The following is a 22,509-nucleotide window of genomic DNA, read 5'->3' as shown; positions in this document are numbered from 1 at the left end:
GCAGAAATCCAAGGACATTACTATTTGGAATGGGCTTTTTGGCTCACAGGGATTAGTTCTTTACGGTTACAGCTTTGAGGGTCTAGTTTTCCAGGATGGAGAGACAGGAGATGGTGAGCAGTAGAATGAAGGACACAATTTCTCTGTTCAGGAACTTCTATGTTATCGTGGTATTAAGTGATCATCTTCAGAAGATCTTGATATTTGGCCTTAAATAGATGTTTATCTAAGAAGTTCAAGTTAAAACAAAATATCTGTATGCCAAAGAACAAAAACAGCCAACTTCACAATAGATGCCTAAGGTCAAGAACAGTTAAAAGGCAAAATTGTAAATTCATATGGTACAGTTTTAGGTCATAGCAACTTCAGCAATTTTCCCAAAGCAGGCAGAAGATGGATACATTAATCTGATTCACATGCAATTCCAATTTTCTAGTCTACAGAAGCAGACAAGATACAATTCTAATACTGTAAGTTCTCAACCACTGTCAAAAGCAAGAACTACCACTCAATCTAATAGTATTGGCAGCAAATGACTAAAAGAACCAAAATAGATATCAAAATACTTGATTTATGTTATGGAGTAGCAGCTCCACAAACAGACTTGGAAAAAGCACTAAGCCAGTGATAACAGGATTCTTGATCCACCCACACAGGTGTCCTCTTACCAGCCAAGGTAAGGAAGCCCTCCTGGCAGCTGAAGCAGGTTTGACTTGTACTGTATGATCTTCACAGGTTTAGTTTATTGTCAGTCTCCAACTGCAATGATCACACACAAGCTGCCCAACAGGTATCCCCGGACAGCACCTGGTTGCACACTTTACCCTTTCTCCCATTACTTGATCTTCTTTTTCCACCACACTTCTACCTCCTTTTCTCTGTCCCAAATTAATAAACCACTCCAATTACTTCTTCCTTTAGTGGTCCCAGTTTTGCTACAGCTATAACCGAATCTGGTATTTCAGAAATGATTACCTAGGCACTGTTGGTCTTGTAATGCTGCACCTTCCAAAGTGGCCCCAGTGCTCCTCTCCAGGTAATGACACTGTTTGGACATTTCTCACCCAATTCCCCCTTGGCTACTTGTGAAATCCAGGCACCCCATAAGGTGGGGTGCTATCTATAACTTCTGTCAGCTTCTCACACTGTTATGTTCAGCAATTTCTCATGTTGCCTCCAGTAGTTGTCCACACCCTAGGGAGTTAGCTCAGCATCCAAGCAGAGCAGGCAGCAACTTAAATATGTGCCTGCAGCCCTAACACATCTATCTACAAGTTTCAATTCCACCCATGATTCGAAGTCAAGCAAATCCCCAAGCTACCAAACACTACATCATAAAGTAACAGTATCACTGGCTATATCCTTCTAAAAGCCAAAACAGCGGGAAGCTGTCAGAAGTAGTAAAGGCAAAGTAAACATATAATACGAACAAGAGTACTGAAGAGGTATAGTTCATAAGTAAAACGAATATATAATAAAAGAGAAAAATCTGCCTTAACCAAACACTTCTACAAATTATATATGTATTTCTCCTCTATACCAGAACAGGATTACAAGCTCTGGTGTTGGTTTAACAACAACAAAGGCCCCAAGTCTTCAAATGCAAGTGATCTCCAGCTGTGCATCATACAGCTGCACTAGTCGTTGTGCAGTAGTTAGGAACAAGTATGCTTTACCAGCTCTGACCGATTTCTGTCACTGGTAGGCTGGCTGAAAGGAAACTGATCTTACACATAAGTTTATTACTACCTTACACAATCATTTTGCTAAAGCTGCAAGTTTTGGCTACTGTTACACACAAGCACAGCATTTCAAAAGCAATAAGCATAGTATATGCAGAAAATAGAAAATAAGTTGCACTTCAGAAACTACATTCATTACTTCCGGGTAACACCAACTGCTCATTTTAAACTCTATACCGCATTGAACTCTCCCTAATCACCTTACTGATATTTTTCCTCCTCCCTCAACTCAACCCAAGTAGGAATCTATGCACAAACATGGGTACCAACCCCTAAAAACAAGACATGTAAAGAGAAGAAAAGAAAAAAAGGACAAAAAAAGACCCAAGGGGGGGAAGGGGGGGAAGGGGAAAAAAACCAACTAAGAAAAGATGCAAATATACTGTCAGAATCAGAAATGTGGAGCATATGACTAAGTCAGTGACAAATCGTCCAGGACAAAAATTCCACTGACTCTTAAGGAACTCATGTAAGGCCTAAGATAGGAATTATGCAAACCAATTAGAATATTGCTTATTCTAAAAAAACTTTCTATCCTGTCATGCAGCTGAGGTTTCCTTCTATGTTCAAGACCAAGCAAAGACAGTTTTGACAGGGAATTTAAATTATGGCACTATTTCAAATGAAACCTCTGTGTCTAGGCTAAATATAAACAACTACTTGTAGGACTCACTGAACTAAGAAGTTATTCTTTGAAAATTTAAAAAAAAAGGAGGAAGAATGATTTCTTTCTGCGAATTTCAAGATAAATCAGTTTTCATCCCTGACACTATTCTGCAATGAACATGCATTTCCTTTGATTAGGGATAATGTGGGCTGTCACAATTCCAAACAATGTACAAAAATACAAACAAAAATCCTATGGGACTGAGTGCAAAGGACTGCTCTTCCTGGAAGAAAATCACAGCACAGGACATGGAAATAAAAATAAACAAAGATGTTTTGCCCTTGGTGTATAAAAACTAACACATTTGAAACAGATCCTCTAATTCTCACAATGTAGGATTTGGGAGTAAATACATCCCTACATTCTTCCATGCTGAACACAATTATTTATGTTCCTCTACAAAACCCTTATCCTCTCTGGGTGTTTTTTTCATACCTGGATTGTCTGCTGGGCCTACAGAATCTTTGCCAATGTTCCTTCTCTCAATATATTTGAGAAGCAGCATTCAACAGTAGTCTTTACACCTTTTGCAAGTTGTTCCTCAAACAGGACTTGTATTCTGCTCCACTTTACCTTTTGGACTGTGTTTAATAACCTACTCTACTCTACTGTCATGTCATATAGGATCCTCCTGAACTTTCTCAAGGCTTTTATTTCTCTTTTGCTTTTATAACTGGTACGGTAATTGCTTTCACTACAGAAACTGTTAGATAAACTGATTGCACATTGAGAGTTAAGTCAATTCCATCACAAACCATTAGCCCTGGGTATATGATAACTCAATCTTTGTACCAGCAATGACTGCTGTCCTATATGAGAGTCCTCCAAAGTTCCAGGATCTCAGACTACTCCAAAAAATCATATAAAATTCTGGTCCTAACTTTTCACTTAAAGTGAGCTCAACTAGCCTTTTGCTAGTGACAAACAGCACATGTTACAACTGACAGATGCCACGCAAGAATTCTTATCAGGTGTGGTAACAAGCTTTCACGATTATCACCCCAAAAGCATACAGTCCAACCCTTGCACATCACTATTGTTAAAGCACCAATTCACATTACAGTCTTCTCTGATGGTTCAAGAGCAAAACAAGATGAAAGAAAACCAAGAACCCTACCCTTCCCAACAACAATTATAAAAAGCAGGAAAAAATTTGCTCCTAAGCGACTTAGTCTAATGCTAGTATAGCATAAAATAAAAAAGTGCCAAGACAGGCAAGAACAAATTGAAACATATACAGAGTACCAATTCAGATATACGTAAAAGACTGTCAGTGAAGCCAAGTTTAATAATACTGTTAAAATACATCAATTACATGTACATTTTATTTCAAATATGAACATAACTTTTACAGCAAGTGTATTTGTTACTGTTTTTAAGATGGGCCTTATTCTTATAAGTGACCCACCAGAAAACTTCATAAAATCAAAAGATAACACACAATTGAAATACTTGCATTCAAATTCTTAGATTACCTTGAGACACATGAGTTAATTTAACAAATATCCTGAGGGGGGTGAAATCATTCTGGCATTTTTATATGAAAATTAAAATTTTAAGTTCACAGAATCATAGAATAGTTTGTGTTGGAAAGGACCTTTAAAGATCACCTCGTCCAGCCTCTGCAACAAGCAATGGTACCTTCCACCAGACCAGGCTGCTCAAAGGCCCATCCAACCTGGTCTTGAACACTCCCAGCGATGGGGCATCCACAACTTCGCTGGGAAACCTGTGCCAGTGCCTCACCACCCTCATCGGGAAGATATTATTGACTATGTCCAACCTAAATAAACACTCTTTTAGTTTAAACCATTACTCCTTGTCCTATCACTGCAAGCCCTGCTAAAAAAGGATGTCCCCACCTTTCTAATAAGCCCCCTTTAAGAACTGAAAGGCCATAGTAAGGTCTTCTCAGAGTCTTCTTCAGGCTAAACAACCTCAACTCTCTCACACTTTGCTCATCGGAAAGGTATTTCAGCCCTCTGTTCAATTTTGTGCACCCCCCCCACCCCGGACCCCCTCCAACTGGCCCATATCTTTCCTGTGCTGAGGACTCCAAAGCTGGACGCAGTACTGCAGGTGGGGGTCTCACAAGAGCAGAGTATAAGAGCAGAATCACCTCCCTCAGCCTGCTGGCCATGCTTCTTTTGATTCAGCCCAGGACATGGTCGGCTTTCTGGGCTGCAAGTGCACACTGCTGGCTCATGTCCAGCTTTTCATCCACCAGTACCCCCAAGTCCTTCTCCAAAGGGCTGCTCTCAGTCCCTTCATTCCCCAGCCTGTATTGATACTGGGGGTTGCCTCAACCCAGGTGCAGGACCTTGCACTTGGCCTTCTTGAACCTCACGAGGGTCACACGGGCCCACTTCTTGAGCTTGCCCAGGTCCCTCTGGAAGGCATCCCATCCCTCAGGCATGTCAACGGCACCACTCAGCTTGGTGTTGCCTGAAAACTTGCTGAGGGTGCGCTTGGTCCCGCTGTCTGTGTCATCGATGAAGATATTAAACAGTACTGGTCCCAACGCCGACTCCTGAGGGACACCACTCCTCACTGATCTCCATGCGTACGCTGAGCCTCTGGCCACTACCCTCTGGATGCGACCACCTAATCAGTTCCTCATCCACCAAACAGTCCATCCAACAAATCCATCGCTCGCCGATTTAGAGAGGAGGATGTTGTGGGCGACCATGTCAAAGGCCTTACAGAAATCCGGATAGATGACATCCATAGCTCTTCCCTTGTCCACTGATGTAGTCACTCCATCATAGAAAGCCACTAGTTTGTTTAGGCAGGTCTTGCCCTTGGGGAAGCCGTGCTGGCTGTCTCGAATCACCTCCCTGCCCTCCATGAGTCTTGGTGTAGCTTATAGGAGGATCTGTTCCATGATCCTCCCAGGCACAGAGCAGAGACTGACAGGTCAGTAGATCCCAGGGTCCTCCTTTCTACTCTTTTTTTAAAATTGGGTGCAGTGTTTCCCTTTTTTCTGGTCACCAGGGACTTCACCGACTACAATGGCTTTTCTAATATAATGGAAAGTGACTTGGTAACTACATCAGCCAGCTCCCTCAGGACTCTGGGATGTATCTCATCAGGTCCCACAGGTTTAAGTATGTTCAGGTTCCTCAGGTGGTCACAAAACTGATTTCTCACAGTGGGAGGGGCTTTGCTCCCCCAGTCCACATCATGCAGTCCATCCACTCGAGAGGCATGGTAGGAAAGGTTGCCAGCGAAGACTAAAGCAAAAAGTTTGTGGAGTACCTCAGCCTCATTCTCCTCTGTTGTTACCAGTCTATCAGTCTTGTTCATTTGGGGTCAGGGGGTTGGCGGGTGGTACACTTTCTTTGACCTTCCTGTTTTGGCTCACAACCTGTAGAAGCCCTTCTTGTTATTCTTCGCATTCCTTGCCAAGTTCAGCTCCAGCTGCACCTCGGCTTTCCTGAACACATCCCTAGACAACCAGGCAGAGCAGCATTCCCTATGCCCTTCCCTGTCCAGCTTCCACTGCCTGTGCAAGTTCTAGTCTGTAAGTTGCCACATTTGTTGTACCCAATTTTCATCAGCTTTTCATTTAACACATCTGACTCTTCCCTTTTCCTCCCATGCTTCCTACTGAATATTTAACCTTCCCACTGAGAAGTGTTACATACATTCATTTTCTACAGCACGTTATAACAGAAAACCCATTTAAGCTGAATTTTCTCCATATAATGCATGATTAAAAGACTTTTTTTAGAAAAAAAGTTCCATACTGGGCCAATATGTAACACACAGCACACTCAAGGGAGCCAATAGTTAGAAATTAATTAGTTGAGAACACAAAAGAGCTACAAAAACATACAAAATGCCTGACAGAGGTCACAAGTTTGACTTAAGAGCAAATAAATCCACAAAGATGTCACGCAAAGAAAAAACTATTTCATTACACCTCTAAAAAGAGCATCCTTCCAAGAAACAGAAGTAAATGAGACGCTTGACAAAACTTTGTTAGAAAACAGGCATGACATGCTGCTCTTATGAACAGCCTTGACTTTATAAAAAAACTGGACAAGATGCCAGCTCATGCAACATCCAATACTGAACGCTTCCTGGCAACCAAGAAAGAAGAATGCCTTGTATTTATCTGCACATGCCTGAGTGTCTGGCCTTGAAAGCTGCCATCAGCCCCAGGTGGCTCCTGACAGCCACAGAAGCTCTAAACCTGGAACCCATCTCACAGCTTCTAAGAGCCTGAACAGTTCTCACCTACATCCACAGACGCTACATCTTCACAAAGAGGCAGCAGAGAGAGGCTAGAAAACGAAGCACTTTTTTAACATGTTCCCCATATAGGAAGATGACAGAAGTTACCTCTTCAACATGTACACCAGCAGAAGTTTTCATTTCCTTCCTTTCCTGGAAATTTTCTGCCTTTCCCCCCCTAATATGTGCGACTATTCCAATGGATTCACAAAATAAAAGGATGAATGAAAAGACTAACAAAAAAACTACTGAAAAGAAATGCTAGAAGTAACTTGCTAAGCAGGTAAATGGAAAGAAAGTCGGATGATGTAGCCAGAGCTGTATGCATACCAAAATACTCTAGCTGTTTGACTGTTATAGTTATACTAAAATGACATAACAGACTTCAAGGGCTGAGGTTTAGTGTAACATCCAAAAAAAGAGGAATTCTCATATACTATATATTGGAGTATATAATATGTATTTGTATAAGCCTAATATATATTACCTGCTGTTAATACACAATGAACAAGTCTTCTCTGATCAATTACCAACAAGTGAAAGTAGGGCCTTTCATCATTAACAGCTACGCATGCTTAGTCCAAGTCTTATTTAGTAAGGAAGATAAGAATAGAAAAGAACCATCAAAAAACTTTTGTCTATCAACCATGAAATGCAGAAAAAAAAGCATCCAACAGTCAAAATGAAGACTCTAGGTGCAAGTTATATTCACTTTCTGAAACATTTTTACTCACCTATTACTGTTGATAATTAAGGCAAAGGATGCACACAAAATGCAATTTACTTGATATTACTTGGAAGGAAACATTCCTAGAGCACCTATACAAATGCAACCATAACAAAATTTCTTGTTTTCCCCAGTTAGCTGCCAATTTCTTCTACATTGATTTCTATAATAGCTTACAGAGCAGCAGGAATGGCTAGTATTTTACACCCCCCCCCCAAAAAAAAAAAGTCTAAATTTCAGTTTCTCTTCCCCAAAAATGTTGTTAGGAACTTCAGTTTTGTTGTCCTCCGTTTTCACTCCCAATAATATCTTGGCCAAGCTGACACCCCTTCACAATGCTTCCGAATAAAAGACTTGCATTATTGAGGTGCTGTGGACTTTGGCTGTTTGGGGGTTTTGGGTTTCTTTGGGGGGTTTTTAGAGTACTCACAGCATTTCTATACCCATGACGTCATGGAAACACCTCTTTTCCCCAAGTCAGTCCTTGGCTATTAAAGCATTCTCGATTTTGTTTTTAATAAAGTCAAAAAGAAAAGATGTGTAGAGTACAAATAGACTCAAACTACACCATATATTTATTAATTTTTATTGCACAGAATGTAGCAGTACAGAAGTACAGGTATGAAGTCATTTCCAAACTTGGAAATGACTGCCTTGTAAAAAACTGTTTGGCTCTATATATCAACCCCATAGTCTGCAACACTTTAAATCAAGGTATCAGAAGAAATCCATCCTCAACCAAGACTCAGAGTACCAGGAAATGTACTTGCACTTATATTTGAAACTTGTCCTCTATTTAATATCTAATTAACCATTAAACGATTTGTCATTGAAATGTTATTTTCCCTAGTCAAAGCATAATTTCAATTTACTGTCAGTATACTAACTCTTTCCCATTGCAGATTTCCCAAGGAACTAGATGTCCTAGTTATGAACCAGGAACATGCTCCCCTGCACAGGATTTCTACGATGGAGTTTCAATGCCACCTACAAATCCGGCACACATTTTCAATGCAAAAGTATTGCAAAAATATCCTTGCTTCAATATAATTAATGTTTTCTTAAAATTCCAGGACAGTGTTTTGCAACTGCTCATTTTCAAAATAATTATCACAGACATGATCACTTGTTGAAAATGGAAGCACAGGACTGAATTTAACCTACTGATTTAGAGGTTAAATTAGCCAGATCCAGAACCAGTATTTGCAAAACCTTGTCTATAAACTCTGTCCCAGATTAAAATGATACTTTCTGAAGCAACACCTTGAACCCCAGCTGCTACTCTGTCTTTCAGTTGTAGCATTATTTTACATAATTCAGTGACTAGTATGAAAATTTTTATAAATCCCCATGGATTTTAGAGCAAAAATATCTCCATTTGATAGATCTAGCCAAGTGTCACTTCTGCTTCAGAGACAGCATTTATTCTTTGCAGAAATATTGTTGGGTTAGGATATCTTATTATGAAGGGATAATGTGGTATGTAAATGCTTCAAATTGGTAGATAAATTCAGATATACACTGTAGTGAACAAGATCATCTGATTTTGGAAAAAAATGTTTTATTTCTGCTCTTTGAAGAAAAAGTTACTCTATTACTCTAATTACTCTAAAGTTATGCAATTACTCTAAAAGAAATCTTAGGACAATATCCTTTTACTGCAGTAGATCTAGAGATTCTTCATATTCCATAAATGTTTCACAGAGCATTCTACATAGAAAACATACCATTACTTTACCAGCTTTCTAGCCCTAAGAACTATTAGTAGAGCTACTACCCATTACACCTAAAACACACAAAAGGAAACAACCAAGTTAGAAGTATTTTTTTTTCAAACTACAAGCTCATCATTCTATCAGTTACAAATAAATAAAAAATAAGCAAGGAATATTAAAGGAGTTCAAAATTTCTCTGTATGCATTATTCATTTTTGATGCAGCTGTTATTTCATTGAGATTATAGTAAATGGCTACATGAAGTGATGGTCTGCATAAACAACTCCACAATAGATATGATAAACTAAATGTACATGGTTTACATACCTATAACATAAATTCCTTGGCTAATTTAACTACACAAAGCTGGAAAATTCTTTCAAGAGCATAGATGCACAGAACAGCAGCTCCCCCAACAGCATGTTATAATACAGGCAGTACATATAGAAAATAGCTTCAATAGAGGGCTTGTTATTACTATGGCAACCACAGCAACTGGTTTCCAAAATGAATAATAGCTCTGTTAGGCACTTCATTATTTTTTTTTTAAGCAACCATTGCCTTAATCTTCTCAATGGAACAAAGAGTCCTTCTGAATGCATGCAGAAAACAGGAAATAAAGCCCAACCCTATGTTGTAAATACAGGGTAAGACTCTTTTTAGGACCTTTGCTAGAAGAGAGCAGGAAAGTACATCTTGTCTGCTATTTCACATAGCAAGTCAGAGAAGCAGAAGTAGATGAGGTTGGTTTTGGAAGGTATGAGAAATCAAGCGAGGAGAAGACTATGAAGACTAAAGCAAAAGAAAGACTGATAAAACCACTAGAAGAGTTGCAACAAGTGAAGCCAACAATGTACATTATGAAAATAAGTAATAAAGAACAACTATGCCAGTATAAGATTTTAAATGGCCTTATAGTTTTTCACAGTTCTCCTGCAACATTCCATTTCTGTGCATCAACCTTTTTGTTTTCACATTGAAGACATTCAAACAGTCTCTAGCAAACTTTCCAAGTAAAATAAGTTATCTACACAGAGATAGAGAAAATAGAAAATACCACTTACAGTACCAGTTAAAGGAGACAATTTTCCTACTTAATTAGAAATAACAGTCAGTATTTGTTTCTCCCATTTAGGGAGAAGATGGAGTTTTACAGTCTATTGACCAATCACAAGAAAAATGCAGTTTTTAAGTGAACAGCCAAGTAACCATTATTTATTTTTGGACAATGTCAACTGTGCTCCATCCTCCCCCACTTTTTTATTAAAATATTCATATGCATTTAGAACAAATAAAAAAGGCATAGATTTATAACATTATAGCTTCATGTTTTTTAGAAAACACTCATACAAAACAGACTTTAAAAAAACAGAACACTACTGCAATATATACTTTCAAAAAATGCAATCTGACACTGGTCCTTCACAGTGAAACTACAGTACAAAAAAAGGCATACCTCAAATAATCAGGATTAATAGATATATGTCTAGATTACTGAGCCACAAAATTAATGCAATTATTCACAACAGCTAGTACTAGAGAGCTTCTCCCACTAACAAAAAACCAAAACCACTAAGTCTACCTACAATATACATTTATTTCCCATATAAGAGCAAAGACCTTTCTTTTTATAGTTTCCCTCGGTATCTTCGGCTTAGGAGGAAAGCTGCTGATAAACTTCATGACATACAGAATAACAAGGATCCAAATCAGACAGAGGATTTCACATGTAACAGCTCACTAGGTGTACAATTCTGCTCTTGGATCACTTTCTCCACTTGCATTCAAAGTTGAGTTTGGAAAGTCAAACAAAAAAGCATGCAATCTTGCAAAATTAGCCAACTGATTTGTCATCCAAAATAGCTTATAAATTGCCTTTCAACTACTGCATTTGGCTCTTTCTGTTCATATTAATATAGTGAATTGCATGGCACTTTCAGGAATCTGACATTTTACCATTTCCTGCCTCTAAGGAGAGCTAATGTCTGCCAATCAACTCTAAAGTGAGACTACTGGGTGGGACTGTAGTGTATTGCTCCTAAACATTTCATGAATTTGGAAAGACAAGAAAGCCGCATTAATTTCAGTTTCTGGTCAAGCGCTAAGGGAGGTAGAGTAGCTGTGCTTAGCTCACAGTTCACAAAAAATAAAAAGTTCTTAGTATATAAAAAGAAAAATCCTTTTACTCTCATTTCAGTTCCCAGCATCAGCCAGTAACACACACCTAGCTGTCAAAGAACATCTATACCTCAACTGAAAATATTTCCAATACCATCATTGGAGTAAAGACTCATAATTAAAACAGAAAAAACTATATCTTTTTTAAAAAACATTCTAGATGGGGTTTAGAAGTTTTTCCTGCATTTCCCACCTTTATTACAAACTCCTGTAAAAGGCTAGCCCATAGCCTCTAATCCATGTAAGGTTTTCTCATTTATCTGCAAACATATATTACATCTCCAAAGTAACTGTCACTTATTGATAAAACACGTGAGGACATATCTAACCAATAATCAGTATCAGGAAGGCAGCATAGCACAAACTTACAGAGTGAACTATGCTCCACTATGATTATCTACCCAGGCAATAACTGCTTTATTGTATATCTTCCGGTTTTGGACTTCCTACTAATGAACTATGACTTAAGTTTCTATTTATTTTTTTTTTTTTTAACAGCAGAACGGGTGGCAGCAAGAAAATATACACAAAGAGTTTACTTCCTTGAGCCTTGGTAAACTGACTTACAAGTAGGATGTGCCACTCATTACAACATGTAAATTGCTAACCTTTATGTTCAAAAGCTTCAGGACCCATAGAAAGTTCAAAGTTCTCAATAGTCTTGCTCGTGACATCCTTAGGAAGTTCCTCCCCTACCATGTCATCTGCAGGATGACGTGTGAAGCAGGCAAGGCTGCACCCTTGGAGAGTTTGACTACCACAGGGAGCACCAAACTTGTCACCCAGGTCTCTTTCGCTATAATAATGGGGATTTCACATAGCATCTGTGTAAGTTCAGCTTTCATGATGCTATCAGGAAAGAAAGGGAGGTAGCGCACCGAAAAAAATAAATTTAAAAAAGCCCAAAAAACCCGAAAAACTACAACAAAACTTCACCATATAGTACCTTTCTTTCTCCCAGCTCCTCCAGAGTACAATATGCCTCTGAATCGTATTCTTCACCTCATGGCCCAAGCTTAAAGACGATTTTTGAATACCTGATCACAAATCAATACAATGAGGGGTATATGATCTCCTGAAAACTCTATTAAAGCTTCAATGGACATGAAAAAACTTTTAATCGATGAATTCTGCAATTTTAATAGAATGCTATCTAATTCCCATTGTTTTCAATGATCAGTTACTGGTAACTACCACGGCAATTTTGTGTATATACATGAATTTGGATGATAATTTGGGGATTTTATTTTTTTTTGGAACAGTAATTCCTTCATATCAGCTGAACTTACAGTCCCATTATAATGCTCTACATCCAAACCCATTTGAAAAGAGAATTAGCACTAACTTGCTGAAAGGAACCTACTGCCAAGAGTATAATGTGGGAGTTTTAAAGACTGTACTAAGAACGTATTTCTTTGAGTAGTGTTCAGATCAATGGTTTTAATCTAGAATGCTCTCTGTGGACTTCAGCACAAAACCAAAGTTTTACTCTCTATGCCATGCTGCTGCAATTAGTATCAGCAAAAACAGACAAGAGATCCTTGATTTACTGGCAAGTATTTCCTGAAAGAAGTCCAGAGTCTCAGAACTAGGGCTCTTCTGTGTAGCCAGTAATGCCCCATATCAGTTTGTTAATCAAGTCTGACTTGAATATCAAAGCTCCTGCCAAAAAACAAAAAAGAAAAAAAAGAAAAAGATTTAAGGTACAGGCTCCTTTTTCAGAACTGAGGCAAGAGAAGATTGTTTTGTTTGTTAACAGGATCTGCAGCTGTTCAGTGCAAGGGCCAAGTGTAAGGTCCTGCGCCTGGGTCAGGGCAATCACCAGTATCAGCAGAGGCTGGGGAGCTGAGTGGATTGAGAGCAGTCTCCAATTACTAAATTAACTATTTTAACTTGTGTTTTGAATACTATGAAGTAGGGGTATAAAAGAGGAACTGAAAAAGAATCCCACACACAAAACACCAAAAACCCGAGATCAGAGGAGTTACAGGAAAGAGAGGAAAACTGGAAGAAAATAAAAAGTTTACTAAAAAAAAATAAATTTAAAGACTCGTCCAATACCAATAGTTGAAAATGCCAACACATTATATAATCCAATGACTACTACATCAATCAAATATCTTCACAAAAGAAGAGAAATATATCCTATGGAGACAAACTACGCAAAATCCTCTCGAAATTGTTCCAAGAGCCCATTATCACCTAGTTAGAATGAAAAATAATATTTAAATTGAAATATCCCACTAAAGCAGTACTCGGAACAAATGCTGATTATTACGTAAAACCACAAGTTATGAGACTAAGCCATAGAAAACAGGAAGACAAAATACTAATCCAGCAAAACGTAATTAATATAATGAATTATTTAGATATTTAGCACTGAATTATTTCAGAAGATTTAATTAAAAAAAATAAATGTCCTAAACCCTGCTGGTAGACTAATGACTTTTTTACTAGTCTCGTTTACTGGCTGAAAAAGCAAACATGTTTTATAGATAACAAGCTAACTAGAACAGCAATCAGAGATGACACCTTTTAGTAGTAATAGTTTGAAAAGACAGATATGTCACATGAAGAAGCAGCAGCAGGACACACGTTCACTTTATACTACGTATTAACAAACAGGAATAACAATAACCACTAGTGTGATCAACTATAAATAATTCAAAACTGCAGGGGGCAATAAAAATCTGAATGACATGGATGGACTAGGAGCACAGAGATAAATTGCTACGCAGTTCAGTGCGGATAAATTAATGAAGCTGGAAACAGTATTAATCAAGTTCATTTCAATTAATGCATTTTGTAAAGTTAATGAAACTTTTCAATAACATCAGTTTGACAAACAGTTTTAAAGGACATAACGGATTGCTGTTACAGACTACTACATTTATGAACCATAAATGAAAGAAAAGATAATTACTATGTTTAATCACATTTAATATACGTCTAGAATATACAAACAACCATAAGCACAAATAGAAAAATCATACTTTAAGTTGCTACAATATAGATGACAACTGTGATGGGGGGGGGGGGGGGGAAGACACACCTTAAGTTTTCTTTCTAGATTTCATATCTAGAGATCCACCCTAGAATTCTTTTATCACAGTACACAGCAGCAACACACTTTTGTAATGAGATAACCTAAGATTACACCATTTGTAATTCCAGAAATTACAGAATTAATTTTTGTCATCAGATTAATCAAAGTTCAGCTATTCCTTACACGTTCTGTGAGACTTCACATTATCTACTACCTCTATAGCAAAGGACTGGCTAAGAGACAGCACCCCACTCAGCAGCCTGTGGTGTGCTCTGCAAAGGTTTGCCTTTTAGAGTTTGGTTTTTTGTTTTGTTTTTTTTGTTTTGTTTTGTTTTTTTTTTTTACAATCAGTAAATGAAACTGAGCTTTTGAAGGTGAATATAAGATACAGCAATATGAGTAAGTTTAAGATAGGAATGCCTTACCATTTTCATGAGTGCTTTTACAGGGTCTTTATTATTTTTACCAAGGTAGCATACTAAACTTCAGTATGTTATTTTGTTCAACTCTGAATACATGTTGACTAAGCAGAAAGAAAAGTCAACTTAACATGCAGAACAACTTTACATCTTAAGAAATCAGTTGGTTTTGACTTTGAAGAATTTGATATACATGTGCTATGTTGCATAACAGTAGCATTACAGTGTTATGAAGCTTTATTAAATCAATAGAATACAGTACACCAAGGTTACTGTTGGTTGTTTATTTAAATAAAACATATTTAAATAAGTATGTTCCTGACATTCAATTACATACTCATTAGCTCTATGTATATAAGAAAAGCAGAAAAGCAGTTTGATTTGAAGATAAAGAGGGAGTTAAGGAAGGGCTTTAATAGGCTATTCTTTGGATTGATATTACAAAAGCCATCATGTCTGCTGTGCTGAGGTCACAAGCATGAGATAACTTGTTTGTTGTTTCAAGTCAGTCTGATTTTATCAATAGTTTGCTTACAGTGTTTGCACAGTAAACAGCTCCCTAAAATGTTCTACAAGACTACTTAAAAACACAAGTCTAACAAATTTAATAGAGTTAATCTTAAATTGGAAAGAGGGTAGACATGGCAGTACTGTCCCTCTTAAAAATGTAAGTCAAAATGTAATGGCCTGTTGAAGCAAAAAGAAATTTCTTCTCAGAGACACTCTCCGCACACTACTTTGTTAAAATCCCATCCCCTCCCCTCCTCTTAAAGCAACCAATTGTTTGCAAAAGATTGTGGAAGCACAAAGCCCATCTTCATTCAGTAACGCAAGGTCCATTACAAGTTAAGACGAGGCCTGAAATGAAGTAAATCTACATCGAATTGACTGCAAGGCAACCATAAGCACAGGTTGATTGCACAAAACAAGTAGTGTAAATTGTTCCCTCTAAATAACCGGCCATGCAGTACCAGGAGTGGGAGGCTCTGTAACACACAGGCCTTACAGTCTACTCGGCAGCTGTTGCTAAACACAGCTGTCCTGCTGCTGTCTTCAGTCCTATCCTGCTTCCTGAATTTGCACCCAGTACACTTCAGTATGATCTGACTGACAGGGGCCAGTCCTCAAGGCCCTCTCCCATCACAACTGTTACTTACACCAGGCTCCTTCTACCAGACCACCTTTCTCGCCATAACATGGTACAGCTTGTTTAGCAGCTTCCATTCTGTAATTTTAACCTTATGGGATTATCTTCCTATTCTCTGCATTACATTACTACTTGAAAGTATATTCTCTTGAATACCTCTCTCCTGCAGCACAATTCACGTCCCTAGACGTACCATTTCTATAGGAACTGGCCTTTTTTCATAGAGCTAACTACTCTTGACGTTCAATTCACATTAAGCTTCTCAATTTATATTGGAGGTAATAACAGCATAGCAATAGTCAAATAAAAAGTGTCAAATGGAAATAAGGCATATTATTTGCATCTGTTTTATCATGCAAACAAAAAAGCCTGCAGGACAGAGAAGTGTCTTAGGCTTAAGGAAAGATTCAGAACAACTGCAAGGGCAATTATAAATTACAAGAGTGAGGTTTTGTTCAGCTCTACAAAACATTAAAAGCAAGTTAATGGCACTTTTGAGCCATGGACATAGGCTCTTTATTCACAAAGAAGAGTTGAGCAACCTAAAAGAATGAATTCTTTTATAAGCTGAGAATTCTGGAGTGTTTTTCTTTTTTTTTTTCCTTTTCTTCCTTTCCCAGTTCGCATTCTCAGATTGTACCTTGCTTTAATAACTATTTGTGTATATAAGCATCTGATGGATCAAACTGTACACAGAAACATTAAAAATGGTTCTGTCATTATGTAATATTTACCAGTGGATTCATATCCCAACTGCATGCTATATCTGGTGTAGTATTTTGCTCAGTATATAATCTGATAGGGTTGATAGAACCTACCTATTTGCACCACTTCACAATATCCAACCTATGGACCAAACCCAAATCCAAAATCTATTAGTGGACTTCAGTAGCCAAAATAATCTTCACTTCCAAATTTATATGCACAATCCATCTTTTTGAGATTTTTCTTGTAAAAGAACACTCTTTCACAACCTCTAGTTGACATACAAGACTAACATTCCATTTTACACTGTCTTTATGGGATAATGATTATTCAAATTAACTGAAAGGATTTCAAGGTCATATGTATTACTTAGTGTTCTTAGTCTATGTTGGTTTCTCATGTTATGATAATAAGCCTTGAGCTGAAAACCTGTGTGACTCAGTTCCACAGTTTAACTTATTTTATATTGCTTTGAAAGGATTTCTTAATCTCTTTCAACAATATGCAAAACCATATCAAGAAAACAAAGTCAGCAGAAATAATTTACTTTTGGTACTATTACTTCCAAGCAAAACCAACCCTACTACATGCAGAAACGAACAGAAATATTTGCTAAAATATCTCCAAGACAGCTACTCACCAATTCATTATGACAAACAAAACCCAACTATCTGTGGATCTAACACAAAACAAAGACCCACACATACCACAATATCACACACACACAAAGAGAATGAGCCAGCTACAACAGAATAGCTACCTGCCCCTTCAGTACCTGCCCCTTCAGTACTCACTACAAGTCATGGAATCACAAAATCACAGAATGGTCACGGTTGGAAGGAACCTCTGGAGAACATCTCATCCAATCACACTGCTAAAGCAGGTTCTCCTAGAGCAGGTTGCACAGAATCACGGCCAGGCAGGATTTTAGTATCTCCAGAGAAGGAGACTACACAGCCTCTCTGGGCAGCCTGTTCCAGTGCTCTGTCACTTTCAAGGTAAAGGAACATTTCCTTATATTCAGATAGAACTCCCTGTGCTGCAGTTTGTGCCCGGTGCCCCTAGTCCTGTTGCTGGGAACTACTGAAAAGAGCCTGGCCCCATCCCCCTTAACACTCGTCCTTCAAATGTTGTACACATTGATAAGATCCCCTCTCAGTTTTCTCTTCTCCAGGCTGAACAAGCCCAGCTCTCTCAACCTTTCCTCATAAGAGAGATGCTCCAGTCCCCTAATAGTTTCCCCATAGCCCTCCACTGGACCCTCTCCAGTAGCTTCCCGTCTCTTGAACTGGAGAGTCCAGAATTGGGCTCCAGATGCAACCACACCAAGGCAGAGTACAGGGGGAAGATAACCTTCCCCAACCTGCTGGCCACACTCCTCCTAATGCTCCCCAGGATCCCATCAGCCTCCTTGGCCACCAGGGCACACTGCTGACTCATGGGCACTTGTCCACCAGAACTCCCAGGTCCTTCTCCAAGAGCTGCCTCCCAGCAGGTCAACCCTTTAGCTTGGAGCCTGTTACCTAGTTCTATCTTAGTCCATTTTCAGTATTGCTCTGAAGGAAAAAGAAAAAAAATAAATCCACAGCGCACACAACAAAAACCCAAACAAACCACCACACACAACCCACAGCAGTTTCCTAGGCTACTACTGTCATTATAAATCAAGAATCCTTTTAAAATTAAGTCTGCATTGTAACATGGAGCTGAACCAAAAATCTCCCCAAAATGCGTACACACATACACATCAGATTCTGATGAACTGCACATACAATCATACGCATATATACATGTTTGTATATGTATATATGCATACACACACTTTCCCTAATATATATAACGTAGCCCAAGCACTACCATCACATATCATCTACTACTAACACCTTCCTGATCTTCAATAGTCTTCATTTCTTTCACTCAGAAAAATCATGTATTATTTATAGATGTTAGGAAATCTACTGGATATATCCAAGACACAAAAGTCAAAATATTTTTAATACTTAAAAAAATCAAAACTAGACTTAAAATTCTAATTCCCCGAACTTCAAATTCAGTACTGATTAGTTTGCACAGAAGAGAAACTGATTACAGTTTGCACTAAAGAAAAAACAAGCTTCCTATAAACAGACATAGAAAAGACATTTAGTGATACAAGAAAGATTGACAGCTTATTGATATTATTGAAATGTGAAAATATCCAAGAGCAACATATTCAAATTTCACATCCCTATGTATATTACTGTGTGAGATCTAGAAAGTTCAATAGGGAAAAAACCCTAAACCTAGTTTGTTTTAATAACATTGACTAAACTCACCAGTCAGCGTGACTGCACTCTGAGTAAGAGTGGAGATTTTATTTCACACCTTTCCAAAAATATTTTATTTTAAACCCTAAATTTTATTCACTCAGAAAGGATTCCCATTTAATTAGACAGAAAGTGAAATGGGTAAGTGTAATTTAAACTTTGTCTTCCCTCTGACTTTGTAACCTTATATAACAAAGACTTCTACAGTTACAACAGTCTTAATCATGAGTTTTCATGTCAGTCACAATCACATAGCTCATAATATCTGTTCAGAACAAAAAGAGAAAAAGTGCTACTTATCATTTTCAAGCTTATACAGAACACACGATTTGTTTTAACACCTCAGTTTATTGACAGTTGCATTTTTTAAGAACATCCTATAACTCAGTGAAGTGTTAAGTCTCCTCTAGTAAGTATTGTTTCCATAGTTCTACTTTGTTAGCATCAATCTCACAGTAAGACACAGCATGGAAAGAAGGGCGGAAAAAAGCCACAACTTGACCTATATTATATTGAAGAAGTCATGACAACTACAGGACAGGAATGTGTCAATTCAAGAACTGCAAACATGCAGTTTCTACTTCCTTCCACAAGTTTCCTGTATCTACCTTCCAGAACAGTCTAACTAAAAGTCATTTTCTTTACCAATTATTTTGATCTATACTCCTACATCTAAGTGACCAGCCAAGTTCTCCAAATACAGCGTACTATTTCTACTTGCTCCAGATTTTCACTTGGGATACAAAGCCACTTGATTTTGTGACACCGTTTCAAGCACTTGTATTTACTATTCAGCAGTTAAAATCCAGTGCACAAAGAGAACAGTCAAGTTATCTGACAATACATTTGTTTTCACATTAACATGTTGTCAGCACTTACAGATGAGACACAGAACTACTGTATCAGTCTGTGAACATAAAGAATGCTCGCTGGGTAGACAAGCAGTAATACTCCCACGCCTCAGTTTTTCACATTCATATTTCTAAGCGTGAGAATCATTCTTATAATGCATGCTGTTCCATTATCAGGCATTAACACTAAACACAGCTAATTACACTTTGTTGTTTCTCCAGACATTAGTCCACTAGGAATAAATAACATGAGAAAGAATAGAACAAGAAGCCATCTAACACCCTACATATTAGTAGGATGAATGCAAATTGCGTATTATAAGCATGAATACAAGCATTCAAATTTATTCCATCTTCCTTTTGCAAGACCCATTCTAAATGTTGAAAGGATTAGATCAAAACCAAACCATCAGACATAACAGTTCATCAAACAAGAAACTTTTATAGTTAAAGAATAATTTAGATGTAATTCATCACTCCTGTAAGAAATACTCACCGAGATCTGTATTGGGGCCAGCAAGTAGCTGCTTAAATTTGTCTAATCGGGATGCTTCTCTTTCAGTTAACGCAGGACTAACTGAGGCATGATAGTCTGCCATTCCACTCACCAAGGGAGGTGTGGAAGTTTGTGGAAGGGACTGTGATCTCTGCATGGAAGAATTTTCACTAGCATTATCTGAAGGGAAAAAGAAGCATAACAGTTAGCCTCAGCTAGTGAGAAGGCTACTAGTAAGTTTTGTAAATTCAAAGTAGAATTATATTTTGAAGAAATGGAAGCTTCCAAGTATAGCACAAGTTTGGACTTCAAATTACTTGGATTCAGCAGTATTCCACAATTCCTCTTCCAAGCAGTATTCCACAATTAAAATACACTCATTAGAGATCATACTAACAGCAAGGCTAGTTGATTTCTAAAATTTCTGTGCTACTGAAAGCAGTTTGTCTCCCTCAACAGTCTAAAAAAAAAAAAAAAAAGACTGGGAAATCATTGCAATAAACACAGGCCAGATCACATGAGGATAAATATCCGACTCCACATGCATGGTTTTCCCCATTTTTTCAATATACTTTACATAGGAGCATTTTAATCACAATTTTTTCAAAATAGTAGGAATACTATTAATTGCATATATCTTGGTGCAGTTAACTAAAATACATTCAAGAGTGCAACTTCCTTCCAAAACTGAGGATGTATTAAGGCTGAAAACAAAAAGTTAAATTATACTTCCCTACTTCCCTCACCCATGTATTTCTCACACACATGCTCTACAGTTTAGTATGGTATGCAGGATCCCCCTCAAATCAGTATCGATTAATAATATTTTCCTGTGGTATTAAGAAAAGGTTGGGAAGGGGTTAATGTCTTAAAGGGCAAATATTATAGCTCTCCCCAGCTGATTTTTCATTTTTTCACATACCTGATGAACTTGATGTATGACCTTCACTCACTGATTTAACAAGCCGATTATCACCACCTGCAATTGAAGTCAGCTCTGCGAATTCTACTTTTTCTTCCTGTAGATGTTCTTCCTCAGATTTATGCTGTTCCTGTAGCTTGCTGTGATTCTGAATTACTTTGTGAGCTGTTTCCATGACCACCTCTGTATTTAAGTTTTCAGCAGCTATTGCTAAGAGTTCATCATCATCATCCCCAAGATCCCAAGCATCACTTGTGTTACTTTCAAATTCTTGGAAGGTGCTGACTTTCTTTAGTTTCACTGGAGTTGTAGGTGGCTTTGAAGCTGGTGGTTTTATCAAGCTGTTCAAAAACAAATAAACAGTATTTAAAGAACGAGTAATGGAGTAAGAAAAAACTGTGGATAGGGCAAAAACCCAAAAGTCCGTGCTTGACATTACATAGGTAGCAAATATTTATCTCCCTCCAATCCTGTTACATCCACCCATGACAAAATACAGCTGAATATGTCAAGAACAAGGGCAGGTAAAAATTGATTCTTCTTGGCTTTGAATGGAAGCTGAACAAATCCTTCCTTCCCTTATCTTAAAAAAAGAAAACAAACAAACAAAGAAAACCAAACAATAAAGAGACCAACCCCAAAGTCAAATAAAAGGAATACTAATGGAATAGTTTATAAGACAATCAGGACACACTGCACCTCTCTCTTCATGAACTTCTGTAGAGATTTCAGTCCTTTCAATGCAACTGCTGCATAACAACACAGGAGCAGTAACCAAGTCATCAGGTCTACTCTTAAGTCATCATAAGCAATCACGTAATACAATCACTGCCATAAACAAATCAAGTTTCACCTTAAAGCTCATCAAATCTATCACTCCTCCCCATTCAGGCACTCCAGTATAGATTTGCTACAGAACTTTGCTCTTCTCATAAACTAGTACCTAGAGGAAATACCCTGCCTAAGTGCAGCTTGATGAGCTCCGAACATTCTGTCCCTCTTTCAACAGATGAAAGAAGTAACCTACCCTAGCTTGGGACTTATTCTCAGTTAGAACAATCGCAACTTCCTTCGGATTTCAGCTAAAAAAGGCATAAAGGTGAGCGTGTTCCCAGTTGACTCTCAAAAAAATAAAAGCTTCTGCCATTAACTTAACGGCCCTTTCTGGCCATGTCTGTCTTTCCACCTGTGCTAGTTTACCTTTTTTCTGTTAAGGCAGCCAGAACTGGAAACCAGAAAAAGTTCTCACACAATCTTCATACAATGTCAGTAACGCTTCTGTTATGCATTACAGGGAATATCTTTCTTAACAGATGCTACAATACTAACACTTTTGCCCATCTTACCAT

The 22,509-nt window shown here is 37.9% G+C and overlaps 1 protein-coding gene across 3 annotated transcripts in view; it reads right to left on the bottom strand.

Moving 5' to 3' along the window:
* The window catches only part of TBC1D22A (TBC1 domain family member 22A), a 180,065-nt gene that overhangs the window by 153,556 nt on the left and 4,000 nt on the right, over positions 1 to 22,509 (bottom strand). For all 3 annotated transcript variants that reach the window (XM_055808796.1, XM_055808798.1, XM_055808797.1), the window contains exons 3-4: positions 21,161 to 21,501; positions 20,239 to 20,418 (exon numbers count right to left, since the gene is read on the bottom strand). In XM_055808796.1, coding sequence (XP_055664771.1) covers positions 20,239 to 20,418; positions 21,161 to 21,501 — 521 coding nt within the window. The remainder of the gene's footprint in view (positions 1 to 20,238; positions 20,419 to 21,160; positions 21,502 to 22,509) is intronic.

This window comes from Falco peregrinus, chromosome 6 (genome assembly GCF_023634155.1).
Source record: "Falco peregrinus isolate bFalPer1 chromosome 6, bFalPer1.pri, whole genome shotgun sequence".
Lineage (NCBI taxonomy): Eukaryota > Metazoa > Chordata > Aves > Falconiformes > Falconidae > Falco > Falco peregrinus.
The sequence above is the reverse complement of the archived record's forward strand: the minus strand, read 5'-3'. Positions and strand labels throughout refer to the sequence as shown.